This window comes from Hemiscyllium ocellatum, assembly GCF_020745735.1.
Source record: "Hemiscyllium ocellatum isolate sHemOce1 chromosome 27 unlocalized genomic scaffold, sHemOce1.pat.X.cur. SUPER_27_unloc_5, whole genome shotgun sequence".
Lineage (NCBI taxonomy): Eukaryota > Metazoa > Chordata > Chondrichthyes > Orectolobiformes > Hemiscylliidae > Hemiscyllium > Hemiscyllium ocellatum.
Window position 1 is genome coordinate 1,147,203 of NW_026867514.1, and position 18,621 is coordinate 1,165,823.

The window sequence follows — 18,621 nt, forward strand, 5'->3', positions numbered from 1 at the left end:
AAGTTTCAAAATCAATGGATGAAGGGCTAATGCCTGAAACATTGAATCTCCTGTTCCTCGGATGCTGCCTGACCTGCTGTACTTTTCCAGCGCCACATTTTTCGACTGACTCTCCAGCGTCAGCAGTCCTCACTTTGATGTCAATGTCTGACAGTCACTCAATCCATCGAGACAGCAACGATTTTTGACTGTGATTCCTGTGAGAGGAATCAACGCTTTTTGGTTCCAGTTTGAGGATGTTTTCAGCATCAGTGGGACTGGACAGGAGACCTCACTGTTACAGCGCATTGTGTGCTTGGAGCCTGAAACATTTATAAGGCCTGGGAAGGGGATTTCACGGCAGGGAGGGGCTCTACACGTGTTCCTGTGCAGCTGAAGCTGTAGCCATGGAGAAACCTGAGGAATCCCGTCCTGTGGAGGAACTGTGGAAGTGTGGCGACTGTGGGAAAGGCTTCCGTTTCCTGTCTGCCCTGGAGACTCATCGGCGCAGTCACACCGGGGAGAGGCCATTCCCCTGCACCGACTGCGGGAAGGCCTTCAGACATTCCTCCCACCTGCTAGCCCACCAGCGGGGCCACACGGGGGAAAGGCCCTTCAGCTGCCCAGAGTGCGGGAAGGCCTTCAGCACTTCCTCCACCCTGCTGAGCCACCAGCATGCCAACACGGGAGAGAGGCTGTTCACCTGCCCTGAGTGTGGGAAGGCCTTCAGGTATTCCTCCACGCTGCGGACCCACCGGCGTTTCCACACAGGGGAAAGGCTGTTCAGCTGCCCCGAGTGTGGGAAGGCCTTCAGGTATTCCATCGCCCTGCGGAGCCATCGGCGCGTCCACACGGGGGAAAGTCCCTTCAGCTGCCCCGAGTGTGGGAAGGCCTTTACCCGCGTCTCTGCCTTGCGGAGCCACCAGCGGATCCACACCGGGGAGAGACCCTTTACCTGCCCCGAGTGCGGGAAGGCCTTTACCGACATCTCCTCCCTGATGAAGCATCAGCGGATCCACACCGGGGAGAGACCGTACACCTGCTCTCAGTGCGGGCAGGGCTTCACCCGCTCCTCCCAACTGCGGAGCCACCAGCGAGTTCACGTGCCATCGCAGGGGGATTGAAGAAGTTACGGCCGAGTCCTATTATCGATTGGACTATCAACCCAGTTCCGGAGATTCCCGGGTTCGAATCCCGCCACGACAGATGGCAGAATTGGTATTCGGTCAGAAATGTGGAGTTTGGAATCTAACAATGAGACTGTTTCAGGGAGGGGTGGTGCAGGGGGGAAAGCCCCCATCTGATTTACTCTCTCCCTTGTTAGGGAAGGGAACCGCCATTGTGGGAGAGGATTCACTCAGTCGTTCCAGCTGCATCCTTTACCCGGTTTGGCCTACACGTGACTCCAGACCCACAGCAGTCTGGTTGACTCTACACTGCCCTCCCCCCACTGGCAAAGGAGCGGGGAGAAACTTACTTAGAGACAGGGTATGGGTTGAAATTGCTGAGTGAGGCAATACTTCCTCCAGGTTACGGCTGTACCAAGGATCCAATTACAAAGGGACAACTTGGTGCTGGCCAATAGTAAAGATAGTGGGGGGGAGGGGGGTAGGGACGGGGAGGTGTGGTGTGTGCACTTTCACCTTGAGCTGTTCAAAAAGCAACTACTTTTTCTCTGCTTTTTTGCTGGGGGGATCTGAATCTGTAACAAAGTTGGGTTGCAATGAAGGCTACCTGAACTTACCACCGGGCTCAGACTCTCATTGAAAGCTTTGAGCTCCAAGAGGATTTTTGTTTTAAAGCTGTCATTTCTTTCAGCCTCCTGCACTAAGTTTAGAACATAGAACAATCCAGCGCAGAACAGGCCCTTCGGCCCTCGATGTTGCGCCGACCTGCGAACTATTCTCAGCTTGTCTCTCTACACTATCCCAAAATCAACCATGCACTTACCTAAGGATTGTTTAAATCTCCCTAATGTGGCTGAGTTGACTACCTTAGCCGGTAGGGCATTCCACTCCCTTACCACTCTCTGTGTAAAGAACTTGCCTCTGACATCTGTCTTAAAGCTATCACCCCTCAATTTGTAGTTATGCCCTCTCGTACAAGCTGACGTCATCATCCTAGGAAAAAGTCTTTCTCTGTCCACTCTATCTAATCCTCTGATCATCTTTTATGTCTCTACCAAATCCCCCCTTAGCCGCCTTCTTTCCAATGAGAAAAGACCCAAGTCTCTCAGCCTTTCCTCATAAGACCTTCCTTCCAGACCAGGCAACATCTTGGTAAGTCTCCTCTGCACCTTTTCCAATGCTTCCACATTCTTTCTGAAATGGGGCAACTAGAACTGTACACAATATTCCAAGGGTGGCTGCACCAGTGTTTTGTATAGTTGCAGCATGATACTGCGGTTCTGAAACTCAGTCCCTCTACCAATGAAACCTAACACACCATATGCCTTCTTAACAGCACTATCCACCTGGGTTGCAATGTTCAGGGATTTATGCACATGGACTCCTAGATCCCTCTGCACATCCACACTACCAAGAATCTTTCCATTGCCCAACTACTCTGCCATCCTGTTATTCTTCCTGAAGTGCATCACCTCACATTTAGCTGCATTGAACTCCATTTGCCACCTCTCAACCCAATTCTGCAGTTTATCCAAATCCCCCTGCAACCTGTAACATTCTTCCAAACTGTCCAGTATGCCACTGACTTTAGTGTCATCTGCAAATTTACTAATCCATCCACCTATGCCTGTGTCTCAGTCAGTTATAAAAATGACAAACAGCAGTGGTCCCAAAACATCCTTGTGGAACACCACTAGTAACTGGACTCCAGACTGAATGTTTTCCATCAACCACCACTCGCTGCCTTCTTCCAGTTTCTAATCCAAACTGCTAAATCACCCTCAATTCCATGCCTCTGTACTTTCTCCATCAGCATCCCATGTGGAACCTTATCAAAGGCTTTACTGAGGTCCAAGTATACCACGTCAACTGCCCTACCCTCATCCAAATGCTTGGTCACCTTCTAAAAAAACTCAATGAGGTTTGTGAGACATGACCTGCCCTTGACGAAATCATGTTGACCATCTGAAATCAAATCGTTGCTTGCCAGATGATTATAAATCTTATCTCTTATAATCCTTTCTAAAATCTTTCCTACAATAGAAGTAAGGTTCACTGATCTATAATTACCAGGGTCATCTTACCTGCTGCCCTTCCTGATTAAGGGCACAACATTTGCAATCCTCCAGTCCTCAGGTTCTAAACCCGTAGACAATGACGACTCAAGTATCAAAGCCAAAGGCTCTGCTATCTCCTCCCCAGCTTCCCAGAGAATCCTCGGATAAATCCCATCCAGCCCAGGGGACTTGTCTACTTTCACTCCTTCTTGAATTGATAACACCTGTGCGTAACTAGCCTCGATCCTTTCGAGTCTAATATCTCGTACCTCATTCTTTTCCTGAATGAACACCGATGAGAAATGTTCATTTAGCACCTCTCCGATCTCTACAGGGTCCACACTCCACTTCCCACTTCTGTCTTTGACTGGCCCTATTCCTACCCTAATCATCCTTTTATTCCTCACATACCTATAGAAAGCTTTAGGGTTCTCCTTTTATTTGATTTGCTAAAGACTGTTCGTGTCCTCTCTTTGAACTTCTTAACTCTCTCTTTCAATCCTTCCTCAGTGATCTGTAATTCTCCATCACCTCATCTGTACCATCTTCCCTCATCAACACACAAGCCTCATGGAACAGCATCATTAGACACAGAACTTATATCGAAAGATCAGTGTCATGCAACTGATAGAATATATTGAACAAACTGAGATAGTCTTCATCTCTTAGAATGGGTGCGGGCTTTAGTTCATTAATATGTAACAATGTTCTTGAGATGCCATAAGGTTTTATGTAAAAAAAATCTCTGCTCAGACAATGCATTAAAGGTGTGAGATTTGAGTCTGTCAGTATTCCAACCTTGAATCAGACTGGTTTTGTTTCCAAAGTCGGAATTTGTAAAATATTAGATGCATTGACTGCCTGCAGATTGTGTGCTTTTTGAACAAAATTGAATGTATCTGCAAATATAATTCTGCCAATACAATTTCACCCCAAAGAGTAGTGTGTGTGTGTGTCTGTGTGCATGTGAGTTTGTGCGTGCGAATGCGCAGAAGTGTGTGTGTGCATGCTTGGGAAAGTGAGAGTGATGGAGTATGAGACTGCGAGTGAGAGCGAGCGTTGAGGAGTGTGTGTGTGTCTGTCTGAGAGATAGAGTATGTTTGTGAGAGAGAGAGGCTGAATAAAAGCAAGGGGTTGTACAGTTAATGGACGGGCCATGAGTCGTGTTATAGAACAGACAGGCGGGCGGTGTGTTCAGGTACATAATTCTTTGGAAGTTGTGTCACTGGTAGACAGGGTGGTTAAGGCGGCATTTCGCAACATTGCCTTCATTGTTCACACCACTGAGTATAGGGGTTGGGACATCACGTTGAGGTTGTACAGGATGTTGGTGAGGCCACTTTCAGAGTACTGAGTACAGTTCTAGTGGCCCTGTATGAGGAAGAATACTATTAGAGAGAGTTTAATAAAGATTTACCAGGATGTTGTAAGGACTGGAGGGTTTGAGTTATAAGGAGAGGCTGGGACTTTATTCACTGGAGCACAGGAGGTTGGGGGGTGACCTCAGTGAGATTGATAAAATCATGAGGAGTGGAGGTAAGGTGAGTAGAAAATGGCTCTTGCTTAGCGTAGGGGAACTCAAAACTAGGAGGGCATTATTTTTTAAATGTAAGGAGAGAGATTTAAAAGGAAGCGGAGGGGCAACATTTTGAAAAAGGGTGAATTGATGTGGAATGAACTTGGTGAGGATGTGGTAGATGCAGGTACAGTTACAACATTGAAACAGCATTTGGATGGGTAGATGAATAGAAGGGTTTAGAGGGATATGAGCCAAATGCAGGCAAGTGGGACTGGTTTAGTTTGGAATCCTGGTTGGCATGGACGAATTGGACCGAAGTGTCTGTTTCTGTGCTGTATACCTCTATTGAAACCAGTAGAATTCTGAAAGGGGCTGAACAAGATAGTGCAGATAAAATGCCCCTTTGTGGGGAGGGTCTCGAATTCCGACAATGTAGAAGCAGGCCATTCAGCCCATCTATTTCACTCTGGCCTCTGAACAGTATCCCACCCATACCCAACCCCTTACTCCGTATTTCCCATGGTCAAGCCACCCTAACCTGTACATCCCTGGTCATTACGGGTAACTTAGCACGGCCAATCCTCCCTAACCTACACTCTAATCTGTAAATTACCTTCTCAAGAATGTAATTTAAGTGCAGAGCTTTTCTAAGAAAAATGTCAGTCTGACTCAACATTGGGACACAGACAGAATTCACACCGATTGCCTCTACTTATAAATAGGGCAACGTCTCTTCGAAATGTAGATTCATTTAGATATAACTGCGTCACTTTACATATTAAGATATCCCTTTGAATGTGCACGCATCCCTTTGAAATGTAATCTCGTCCATCTACATCTCTGTACTTGCGGAAATACCCGTTAAAATGTCCATGTCCCTTTAAAATGCAGATTTCCCCCTTTAGATATGAGGCCGTTCCGTTAGATTTCGGAATATCTGTTTAAATGGAGCCGTGAGCTTTCCCAATGTAGACAGGGCTCCTCGAAACGTGGCAGTGTCCCCCCTACAGCTGCAGAGCGAGACAGGAGAGTTTGTTTTTGTGAATGAGCAGTTGTAGCGCGAGGTGGCTGTTGCTTCGTGACGGTGAGGCTCCCCCGGCCCCGCCCATCCCCCCGTGCAGACGTCACGCGGGGGTGAAGGCGGTTGGGAGGAGAAGTCGCTCGAGCGGGGAAGCGGCGGCCGTTAGGAAAATGGCGCCGTGCGGCCCCGGGGCAGACCCCCGTCACTGGTCTCCGCCGCCTTCCTGGCGCAGCTGCTGTGTCACTGTTATAAGTGAATTCTGTCTAGGTATTCTAAATCTCCGGAGAATAGTCCCTGACACTCGGCTAACTACTCTACACTAGGGCTATGGTTCAGATTAACCGAGTTCTGCCTCCACACTCTGCCGACCGCGGGCTGTCCTTTAACCCTTGACTTCAAGGGAGACTGTCCACAAGGTCCCGTCCTAGGAGGCGAACTCCAAGCTGACAGCACCAGCCCTCATCCCCTCCGGCTACCGCTTTTCCCGCGGCAAATCGAAATGCTGCGAGACACACAAATGAGCAATGAATGTTTATTTCAAACTTGCAAGTTTGGGCGGCATACAAAAAAAAAGAGCTTCGGAAAATCGCGACGGAAGATTTTACAGCACTGATATTTATACATTATTTTTACATGTAAAAACATTAATGACAATTCCATTGGTTAAAACATTTCACGCTTTTCTCTGCCAACTCTTTGATTATCTGTATGTTTCTAATATTCTGAGAGCTTCTATTGTATTATGGCCACCTGTTTCTTAAACATTACATTATTTTTAACAATTCTATTGACTAAAGCATTTCTCGCTTCTCTATCCCAGGCCTTGGTTATCTGTATGTTTCTAATATTTTAAGAGCTTCTATTGTATTATTGCCAAGGTTACCCAGCTTCATAGCAGCCTAGTTTTAATTAACAGCTTACGTCAGTTTCATTCAAGGTTACAAACCGCCATGTTTTTGACATAACAGTTTCTCCCTGTTTCCAGGCTAACTTACATTCAGTCTCACCGTTCGCCCTTACTTATTAACCCTTAGTTAAACTGCAGAAATTACATCACCCATATCAATCCCCCCTGTCTTTTTATACGGTCTGTAATTTCTGCAGCATAATCATGGCCTGTCTATCCCAATCAGCCTCAGGGTCGTCCGCAACAGTCTGGAGGTGAATCCCCACCACTGTACGCGGGTCGCCCTTCATCAGGGCCGTCTCAATAAGGCGGGTGATTAAACCCCACACACAGGGAATTATTCAACAGGCCAGAACGACTAAGACCCCTGTTACCACCAGGAACGAAACTATAACTGAGACCATCACCCCTTTCCATTTCCCGAACCACAGCTCCAGCCAGTCCAATCAGTATTTACACCCGAATTTTCTGCTGTCCAAGGCTAGCCTATTCTCCCACTCCATCCGACTGGTGGCGTCCAGTTGCTCCTCCAGCCCCTTGACTGCGTCTCTGGTAAAGTTTATAAACCGCCCTTGGCTCTTATGTCTTTCCTGTTCCCCTACTATATCTTCCTTCTCAAATGCCAGGGTAAATGGAATTGCCAATTGTACAATTGCACATATCCCTTCCCAATCTGGGGGCAGGGTGGGTCTCAACAGTTTCCCTCCACAGTACCACCACAGATCCGCTCGGGGAACCTGTAGTGCTGAATAGTTCCGTCCTTCCTTTGTTGCGGTGACATTGTTAATCTCTGTACACAATGTCAGCTCCCCCAAATCCTGAAAATGTGGGGGGGAGCACGTACCTCTTTCGCCTTTAAAGGAGGGAATATCCGAGATAGGGAGGTACAATTCCTATCACTCCACGCAGTCTCTTCCTGATACAGGGCTATCATACATTCCATGCCCTGCATGTCCTGCTCCCACCCGAGCGGAAAGGGGGCCACTTGGGCCAACGGCCTGCCGGAGGCACATGCATAGCAATTGCTTTTGTTCAGGCTTTTTACAGTATATTTAACCCATTCAACCCAGGCATTTGTATCTCCGTATCCAACTTCAATTTCAAGAGTCTGTCTCAAGTCTTTTACCTCTATAATTTTTAGTGAATTCGGATCAGTGGAAGGGGTTAAAATTTGCAATTTAGAATGAAGGAATCCCAAAGGCTGTCTTTGTCTGACGCCAATTCGAAAACAGCAGCCCACAAAACGCTTCCCATACCCTGTCATCACTATCTTTAAATTATTACTAAGGAGCTGGGACCCATTTTTATGGGGAAATGAGGCTTCAGAGGAAGCATTGATAATGGTGATATATATGGGATGACACTTCCTGTCAAAACAATGTAGGGCTGGGCTAAAGGGGGCTCTATGAATAGTAATGCCAGGCGGTGGTTCTTCCGACCCAAACCTTACATGTGGAACAGTGTGAAGAGATATTTTTGAGGAAAGATATTCTCTTTGAAACTTTACATCTGGGCATTCTACTATGCTGCAAACATCGACCTTTATAACTTGTGGTAATTCCGAAACAGAAATCATTAACACAACATCTGAAAAAGATATATGAGCAAAACTCAGAAGTAACAGGAATAGCAGCATAATTCTGACTAGTGCTAAGAACTTAAACAATATATCAAAGCACAAAACAAGGTTAAATAATCCCCGCGCTCGCGTCGCCACTGTATAATCAGTTACCCAAAGTCTGTTCAGTCTGAGTTTCAGTGGGTCACGTGTTGATTCGGCTGTCCAGACTCCTTTCTTAACTGGAGAGGGTACTGGCCCTTTGCCAGCCTTTCTCCGCCGTTCAGTGGTGAGGAGTACTAGGAACGGGCCGTCCCACACAAGTTCGAGAGTTTGCTGTTGCCAATGTTTGATCAAAACCCCTTCACCGGGTTCAATAGTGTGCACAGCGAAATCCAGAGGTGGAGTCTGAGTCAGGAGTCCCTGGTGGAGTAAACGAGAAACAGCGAAGTCCAGGGTCTCAACATATTTACATATACACATATCTCGTGACTCAAGCTCTAGGTGATAAACACTCAAGCATTCATGCACTAACGAACAGATGACTTGCAGCCAGAAACACAACAAAATGTAATAGCTTCTGTTCTCTCTCTGTAGGTCCTCTCACACAGCTGATCGCTCTCTCTCTCTCATACAGTGTTGGTCTCTCTGTCTATGTCTGCCTGTCACTGTCTCCTGTGTCTGCGCGTCGGAGCTCATAGCGACCTCCCCTCGACCACCAGGTCTTCAAGTGCTAACTCTTTTCCCCAACTATCTCCACTCCCAGTCTCCAGTACTGCTGCCTGGGCAGTCCCCATGTGGCAGATCTTCCCCCCACCCTTCCCCGGAGGTCACTGGTCTACATATGGAACTGTTCAGGGTCGGTTGTCAGTAACATTTTTAATTATGTTTCCCATCCTTTCATCTTGCATCTTTAAAACTCCACTTAAGTTTTGTACTTTTATAATAATGTGTATAAATCCACTAACAATATGCCTTGAACAGGAATTTTACATCAAGAGTAGGCTTTATAAAAGAATATTAAGCTGCTCAGTAAATCCATAAGCATCACTTCCCAATAAAAATAAATGTAGCAGTGCAAAGATACCAAAGTTTGTCAAACAGTAAATGGTATTGACTGCACAAAAATATATCCAATATTCAATAATAGATTCAAAATAATGGTATCTCGCAAAAAAAATTAGAAGATGTTGATCCAAAATGTGACATTCACCAAAAGTAGAAAATCTTAATGGTGTTGCAAAGCATAGCTATTAGAAGCCCTAACTTTCATAACTTTTTATGGGACTGAGTTCACTTGAAGTACACATTGACAAAGTGAGAGTATTCACTTTCATCATAGTTTCATTTAACTGAAAAGGGCAGAAAAGTTTGTTACTTTGCAGTGTCATTTTCATTTTGTCTTTTCTCTATTGTGCCTTTAGTACTGAAGTAGCCTATGATTATGAAATTTTTAAATTATGTGGCATGATTTAATTACTGTTTTAATAAGAGCATTTTCTAGCCCCCACGAACAATCTCAGAGCAATACAGTCTACTTACTGTCTCAACGTCCTGAAACTCACTCTCAGGTTACCCATATTAATTCGCATCTGCCCTCAGAGTTTCTGTTCCCCTCTGCCTTATCGGCAGCCTATATACCTCATTTTCCTGAAGGTGAATACCACCCCTTATGTGAATTTGGAATTGTTCTAACTTATTACTACCTCGTCCTTAATCTCATGAATGGTCCTCCTTTCCCTCCTTAAGTTCTAATAAAATCATATCATGAAAGAAAATAACGTTAAGCATTCATAAAATTACAATCAAAAATAGCACACTGAATCAAATGACAAACAACAAGTTTTAAACATAAAACCATTAACAAACAGATGAATGCAAGCCAGAGCACAAAGTGTTAAACTGCTTGTTAGCTGAGAAGCCTTCTGCTAGATTCTCTCTCACAGCTTGCAGCAGTAGCTTCCTCTCTCTCTTTTTGAGATATGACACATAGTTTCTTACTTCCACAGCTCCACACAGATTCTCGCAGAGAATTTCACACAAAAAGATTCATACACAAACACAAATTCTCACATCCACAGAGACTACTTCTTTTTTACAATCAGATTTACACACACAAAGACACACATAGATCTTCACCAACACAGAGATCCTCTCTCTCTTACAACAAACAGATTTTACTCAAACACCCACATACCCAGTTATACTAGCAGCTTCCGTTCGTTCTTCCTAATCGGGCCGGCCCATCTCATTCAAACATACATAAATATTCAGATTTAGATGTCCACCTTATCTATCCGACTCCTTTCCCTATTCACATTCCATCCCGTAGATGCCCTCTCTCTCTCTCCGTAACTCCGGGCATTCTCGTTTGAAATGACCTAGTTTCCCACAGTGATAACATCCTGCGGGTTTCGGCCTCCATTGTCCATAGCCCTTACCCTGGACATTCCACTTCTCTTCACCACCCTTCTGCCAACTTCCTCTATCCCTTCCGCGACATCCTTGTGTCCTTCATTCATCCTCCCAGGGGACTCACAGTCCTCCCTTCTATCATTATCTTAGCCTTCCGTTTCTCCGCCATTATGTCTCTCTATACAAATACTTTCTGAACCTCCTGTAACAACTCCGACTCATTTCTACCTCTCCCGTCCTCTATCTTCTGTAACTTCTTCTGGATATCAGGCCATGCCTTTGTCACGAAGTGAACCTTTACCATCCCTCATCCTATTTCCCCATCTGGGTCTATACTCGAACATTTCCTAACCGACTCCCTTAATCTGTGTAAGAATGCACAGGGAAACTCGTCCTTTCCCTGCCTCAGGTCGAAAACCTTGGCTAAATTTTGCCGTTTGGGGATGCAAGTTTGTATCCCTTGGATTATCAAATTTCGCAAGTCTGACGTATTATCCCTTCTATATTGTGGTGGTCCCAGTTAGGGTTCTGAAGGGGATATTTGTCCTCACCCCTAACCACCCCCCTCTCATGCCAAATTGTCCGGCAAGCTCAATACCGGCGCTGCTACTAGTGTTTTTTTAAATCTCAATTAACACTTTCCCTATCCAGTATCCCCATATAAGTCTCCTTTCTCCCCCAGTAAATAGTATATTCAAAAATAGACATTAACTCAGCCCACATATACAGACCGGGCCTCAAAAATAAATTAATTTGTTCTGACAATCCTATCGGATTCTCAACCAGGACCGTCATTTCCTTTTAAATGTTCCGACCTCCCCACTGGTGAGGGGGTCATACACAAACACAATCTCCTTGTCCCCTATCGGCACTTTAGTCGTTATGTTCTTCCTTTTTTTGTAATAAATATTGCAATGTTCCTAGCTTCTTATATCCTCAGACACCAATTTATTAATCCATGCTTGACTAACTTTAAAGCCTGTTCCTAACTTGTAAACATATTTATATATTTACGTCCATTTATTCAGTATTTAATATTTAAAATGTAAAATGCATACAGTTCCCAATTTTGAAATCCACTGTAATCACCCAGATTTAGTACCCTAATTTAGATCCAAAATTAGTTTTCTTATGTACTCCTGACCAATCATTTCTCAATTACAATACTTTAAGTCGTAAAATAATCAGAGCTGTCTTACAATAATTTGTCAATTCAAGTTAAAAAAAATTCTAATGGCCGAATCCAAGGTCTCAGATAATAACCATGGAAGTTATCATCTTTTTTTTCGACAGCCTACTGTTGAACTAAAACTTCAACTGTACTTCACATATTGAAAAAAAAATCATGTTAAGTTTACATAAAAATCACATTTAAAACAATCCTGGAACTCAAGCTCCAGTGAATAAAACTTCCTCATTCAATCACCAACAAACAAATGTGCATTCAAACCGAATCACAAAGGGTTAAATGTTTTGCTTGCTGTTCTCGCACTCTCTCTCTCTCTCTCTCTCTCTCTCTCTCTGCCGGTCTTACCGCAAGCTGCTGGTAAAAATAAACTTCAGTTGTCCCCCTTATACGGCTTCTTTGTAAAGATAATAGGGACCATCCAGAAGCGGGGTTCAACCCTATCAGTTTGTAACTAATCTCTTCCGCCCTCCACAATCTCTGTAGAATCTATCAGAGGGAACTTTCGGGGTTTCGTCTTCCCGTTCCTTTTTCGACCCGGAACATTGGCCACTCATGGTTGGTCTTCAGGCTAACCTGTTTGCTATACTCCGGTTACTTAGTCAACCCTTTTATCCCGGTTACCAAGTTAACCCTTAATTTCCCGGTTACCTGTCACAACCACGGAGTCGACAAGGCTGTGTACACTTCTCTCAATAATCCTGCGAAAACCCCAAATACCAGAGAAGGTTCTTACCTTGATCCGTGCACGGAGTTGTCCGACTCAAGATAACACTTCAACCTGTTACCTTATCAAAACTTCAACCTTTTACTTTATTATAAGCGCTTCCTATTCACATCGTTTGCTCAAATATCTGTGTGTGTCACAGTGTCCCGGAATCATTCAGAGCCTCCCGTGGGAGTTCTTTTAAGATCCCGGACACGAGCCCCCAAATTTGTTATAAGTGAATTCTGTCTAGGTATTCTAAATCTCCGGAGAATAGTCCCTGACACTCGGCTAACTACTCTACACTAGGGCTATGGTTCAGATCAACCGAGTTCTGCCTCCACACTCTGCCGACCGCGGGCTGTCCTTTAACCCTTGACTTCAAGGGAGACTGTCCACAAGGTCCCGTCCTAGGAGGCGAACTCCAAGCTGACAGCACCAGCCCTCATCACCTCTGGCTACCGCTTTTCCCGTGGCAAATCGAAATGCTGCGAGACACACAAATGAGCAATGGATGTTTATTTCAAACTTGCAAGTTTGGGCGGCTTCCAAAAAAAAGAGCTTCGGAAAATCGCGACGGAAGATTTTACAGCACTGATATTTATACATTATTTTTACATGTAAAAACATTAATGACAATTCCATTGGTTAAAACATTTCACGCTTTTCTCTGCCAACTCTTTGATTATCTGTATGTTTCTAATATTCTGAGAGCTTCTATTGTATCATGGCCACCTGTTTCTTAAACATTACATTATTTTTAACAATTCTATTGACTAAAGCATTTCTCGCTTCTCTATCCCAGGCCTTGGTTATCTGTATGTTTCTAATATTTTAAGAGCTTCTATTGTATTATTGCCAAGGTTACCCAGCTTCATAGCAGCCTAGTTTTAATTAACAGCTTACGTCAGTTTCATTCAAGGTTACAAACCGCCATGTTTTTGACATAACAGTTTCTCCCTGTTTCCAGGCTAACTTACATTCAGTCTCACCGTTCGCCCTTACTTATTAACCCTTAGTTAAACTGCAGTAATTACATCACCCATATCATTATTAATTTGTTTGTTGGATTATTGTGAGAAAAAATTAATGGTGCCATGTCATTTCTGATGTCAGAGTTTGACATTGAATGTGCAGATGTCAATTAAATCAAGAACTTGTAGTTCTAACAAAAAAATGCAGTTCACTGATGTTAATGGCATTGTCTCATTTGAGGATGATTTGAGTCTGACCAACAAACCATTTCATGTAGTCACCCAATTTAATTAAAATTGTACAAATCTGGCAGGCTAAGATTTGTACAATTTGTTTATAAGATTTATTGATACGTCCATTGCTCTTGATGTGGTCTCTGCCACATTGGGGAGACGGAACACCAACTTGCAGAACATTTCAGGGAACAGCTCTGGAATGCCAAAACTAAACAACCTCACCGCCTTGTGGTTGAATGCTTTAACTCCCCATCCCAATCTTTCAAGAACATGCAAGTAGTCTGCTGCCACCCCCTCCAAGCTCTAGCTACCTAACGCTTGTAGAAAGAACACCTCGTCTTCTGCCTTGGGACCCACTAACTACATAGTATCAATGTAGATTTCACCAGTTTCCTGATTTCCCCTCCCCTCTACCCGCCTCCACACCACACACCTTGTCCCAGATCCAGAGTTGAAAAATGTGGTGCTGGAAAAATGCTTAGAGGCCATACCTCAGGAATTCCCTGGCTGTTCTCTGGCATGGCACTCATCCACAGATTCTATCAACAAACACATTGACCTGGACCCAATATACCGGCCACTGCAGCGGACAGTTGGAACTGACAACCAGAAGCGGCAGAGACAAACCACTATAAATGCCGGAGGAAACATCACAGAAGCACTTCACAAGAGGCTCCCAAGCATTGAGGATGTCACCTAGACAGGGGATGAAACGTCTGCAACAAAAATTCAGCTCGGCGTACAGAACCACAACAACAAGCACCCGAGCTACAAATCTTCTCACAAACTTTGAATTGAGCATAGGAGTTGGGACATCCTGTTGCAACTGTCACACAGGCCACACAATACAAGGCGTGGTCCTTCTCTGACTTACCATCCCTTTGAGTATTAGGGGGAAGACATCCCTTTAATTGTAACATTCAGGAAAGATGCCTTACTTCAACAAAAATGTGCTGTGCTCATAGATGTTTGGACAGAGGAAGGGATGAAGCTCAATCTTCATTCAGAAAAAGAGGGGAGCAGCAGTAGCTTTAGAAGCTCATGGTTTAACTTGTGCATTCAGACAATAGGGGGGCTCTTCTGGGCAAAATCTGGGAGTGAAGCAATGTCTTCCCCCTTTCCATTCCTTATCCTGGGAGGGAGAGAGAAGGGGGGAAGCACTGTTCACTTGCAACAACGGGAGGCAGAGAGTATGAATCCAAGCAGGGAGCAGACTCTGCAAAAGTCAGTTTTAGTCGGCTTCTTCTAGAATATTGTGTGCAATTCTGGTCTCCCTCCTATAGGTAGGATGTTGTGAAACTTGAAAGGATTCAGAAAAGATTCACAAGGCTGTTGCCAGGGTAAGAGGGTTTGAACCACAAGGAGAGGCTGAATAAGGTGGGGCTGTTTTCCATAGAGCATCGCAGGCTGAGTGTGTGTTTTTTAAAGAGGTTTATAAAAACTTGAGGGGTGTGGATGGGGTGAATAGACAAGGTCTTTTCCTTGGGATAGGGGGAGTGCAGAACTAGAGGGCATAGGTTTAGGGCAAGAGGGGCAAAATTTAAAAGGGACCTTGCAGTCAACCTTTTTTTGCACAGGGTGATGCGTGTATAGAATGAGCTGCCAGAGGAAGTGGTGGAGGCATCTGGATGGGTATGTGAAAATGAAGGGTTTAGAGGGATATGGACTAAGTGATGGCAAATGGAACTAGACTAATTTTGGATATCCGGTCGGCATGGACAAGTTCGATTGAAGGATCTGTTTCTGTGTTTTATGTCTCTGTCTCTATGACTGGTGAAAAGCGTTGGCATTCGTCAACACATTTATGCAACAGAATTATAAGAGGGTAAAGATAAGCCTCACGTCATTGATCCATGAATCCTGGTGTAATATGGATGTATTCCCAGTAATAGAGTCAGTATGGTATGGAAGGAGTACAAAAAAGGGCTTCTTTTGCAAAAAGTCACACTTAAAACTTAAATCTGAGTCTTCTGGAAATGTAAGACAACCGTGTGTTAATATAAGACAGATAAGTCTGGGGTATATGTTACATATTTGATGGAATGTTTATCGCTCTAAAAGCCTGATTTGCAGTTGTTTCAGGGCTCATAATATTGTATATCTTCACTTTTCGAAAGTTCACTTTACACTACTTCACTTTTACAAAAGACCTACATTAATACCTGTTCTCACAAACCGAAAGAAATCCGAAGAGGATTATCGCTTTCACAAAGAAAGGCATAACATAAATTAATTCATGGTAATTGCTTTTTCACTTTAGGCCATTTCGGCTTATGAAAGGAACACTCTACTTTTATATAGTGAGTGAAAGCTGTATCAATACAATACAGCACAGTCACAGGGCCTTCTCACTTGGTTGAGGCACACACACACACACACACACACACCCTCAAGCCTGTGCTAATTCTTAATCCTTACTTATTTATTGCCCATGTGTGGTTTCCATTCCTCTGTTCACCTCCCCTTCATGTGTCTATCAAGATGCACCTTAAACGTTGTTCAGGTGCCTGCTTCCACTGCCTCCGCTGGCAGTGCGTTCTAGAAACCCACCATCACTCTGTGTAAATTCCCCACCCCCACCACTTCTCCCCCAAACATGCCCCCCATCACCTTGAACTTGTGCCCTCTTTTAGTTGACCTTTCCACTTTGGAGGGAAAAAACCGCCTCTGACTATCATAGAATCCCTCCAGCATGGAAACAGACCATTCAACCCAACAAGCCAACATCAGCCCTCTAAAGATTAACACATAGAGAGCCGTTCCCTTACCCCTATTATCTACATTTACTCCTGACTAATGCACCGAACTTACACATCCCTGAACATTGGGGCAATTTACACACAGACAATTCAACTTAACCTGCCTCTCCCTGGACACTATGGGTAATTTAGCATTACTAATCCACCCCAACCTATACACGTTTGGATTGTAGGAGGAAGCTGGAAAACCCAGAGGAAGCCCACACAGACACGGGAGGTTGGGTGCAGGGACAATGTGCCAACTCCACACAGATAGTTGTCTGAGACTAAAATCGAACGCAGGTCCCTGGCACTGTGAGGCGTCAGTGCGAACCACTGAGCTACCCTGCCACCCCTGACCAGCCAATCTGTGTGTCTCATCATTTTGTCGAGGTCTCCTCTCAGCCTCTGTTTTTCCAAAGAAAACAATCCAGGTTTATGCCTCCTCTGCTCGTAACAAGAGCCCTCCAGACTAGGCAATGTCCTGGTAAACCTTGTCTGTTCTTCCTGCCAGAGCATCCACATCCTTCCAGTAGCACAGTGACCAGAACTGCACACAATATTCCGAATGTGGCCTGAATAAACAGTTTAGCATAACTCTTACACTCAAGGAAGCGTGCTGTGTACCTTCTTGACCACCGTGCCCACCTGCATTCCCACTTCCACGGATCTATATGCCCAGATCCCTCTGTATGCCAGTGCTTCTATGTGTTCTGCCATTTATCATACCAATTCTTATATTTCCTTCTTCTCTATTGAGCTTCACCTTAACTGTCTTTCTCTCCATCTCTTTTTTCCCCCCTCCTCACATCAGCATATCATAAGGCCATAGGAGCAGAAATTAGGCCATTCAGCCCATTGAGTCTGCTTCGCCATTCAATCATGGCTGATACGTTTCTCAACCCCATTCTTCCCGTAATCCTTGATCCCCTTGATACTCAAGAACCTATCTATCTCAGTCTAAAATATACTCAGTAACTTGGCCTCTGCAGCCTTCTGTGGCAGTGAATTCCACAGATTCACCACACTGGCTGAAGAAGTTTCTCTCTCCTCTGTTCTAAAAAGTCTTCCCTTGAAGTGAAAGCTGAGCCCTCAGGTTCTAGTCTCTCCTACCAATGGAAACATCTTCTCAACATCCATGCTGTTCATTATTCTGTAGGTTTCAATTAGATCCCCTCTCATCCTTCTGAACTCCATGAAGTATAAACCTAGAGTCCTCTAATGTTCTTCATATGTTAAATTTTTCATTCCTGGACCATTCTTGTGAACCTCCTCTGAACATGTTCCAGGGCCAGTACATCCTTCCTGCGATATGGGGCCTAAATCTACCTACAGTACTCCAATTGTGGCCTGACCAGAGCCTTACAGAGCCTCAGAAGTACATCCCTGCTTTTATATTCAAGTCTGATCAAAATAAATGCCTTCATTGCATTTGCCTTCCTAACCACTGACTCAACCTGAGAGAGAATCCTGGAGTAGAACTCCATAGTCTCTTTGCACATCAGATTTCTGAATTTTCTCCCCATAATCCTTCTGTTCTAGAGTAGCAGCAGAGATTTTCAGACACCTCGATTGTTTTCAGGGATACCAAAGGATCTTGGGAATTGCCAGTATCTCAGGAGGAGGCAGAGGGGAATGTGGTGTGGTCCTTTAAACTGCAGAACTTTCCAAATTCCATGAGTCAGCAGGAACTCTTTCTGGACCAAGAATCAAAAGAGCCACTGAGAAACTACTGCATCAGAAGACCTCAGAGGCAGAAATTAGGCCATTCAGCCCCATCATGGCTGATATGTTACTCAACCTAATTCTCGGAGCAGACTCAATGGGCTGAATGGCCTAATTTCTGCTCGTTAACCATCCCTGAGAAGAAGGACGCAAAACAACAAGCTGTTTCCTGGGACAGATGAGCTTAGTGTTTAATAACCTCATGACTAAAAGACAATTACGTTTGTCTGTAATAGGAAAGCCCTGATGTAAAAGGGTCTTTTGCAGGAAAGGCTGCATCAAACAAACCACTAAACCTCGAGGATAAGAAGGTAAGCCACAGACCAGAGAACTCCAGAAGTGTGGGGAGTTGGTGTTAGAATCTAAAGAAGCATCACATCACAAATTTGAAAGTGAGGAATCTCCAGCAGAATTTAACTCCAGAATGATGTAGCAGCAGTACTTGGAAGAACAACACTGCAGTGAATCCCTG

General features: G+C 44.5%; 1 protein-coding gene across 1 annotated transcript in view; it reads left to right on the plus strand.

The window, feature by feature from the left end:
* The first annotated feature begins 343 nt into the window (after positions 1 to 343).
* Positions 344 to 18,621, plus strand: part of LOC132808379 (oocyte zinc finger protein XlCOF6.1-like) — a 54,477-nt gene continuing 36,199 nt past the window's right edge. Inside the window, exon 1 of the mRNA XM_060822123.1 lies at positions 344 to 1,076. Coding sequence (XP_060678106.1) covers positions 387 to 1,076 — 690 coding nt within the window. The 5' untranslated portion in view covers positions 344 to 386. The remainder of the gene's footprint in view (positions 1,077 to 18,621) is intronic.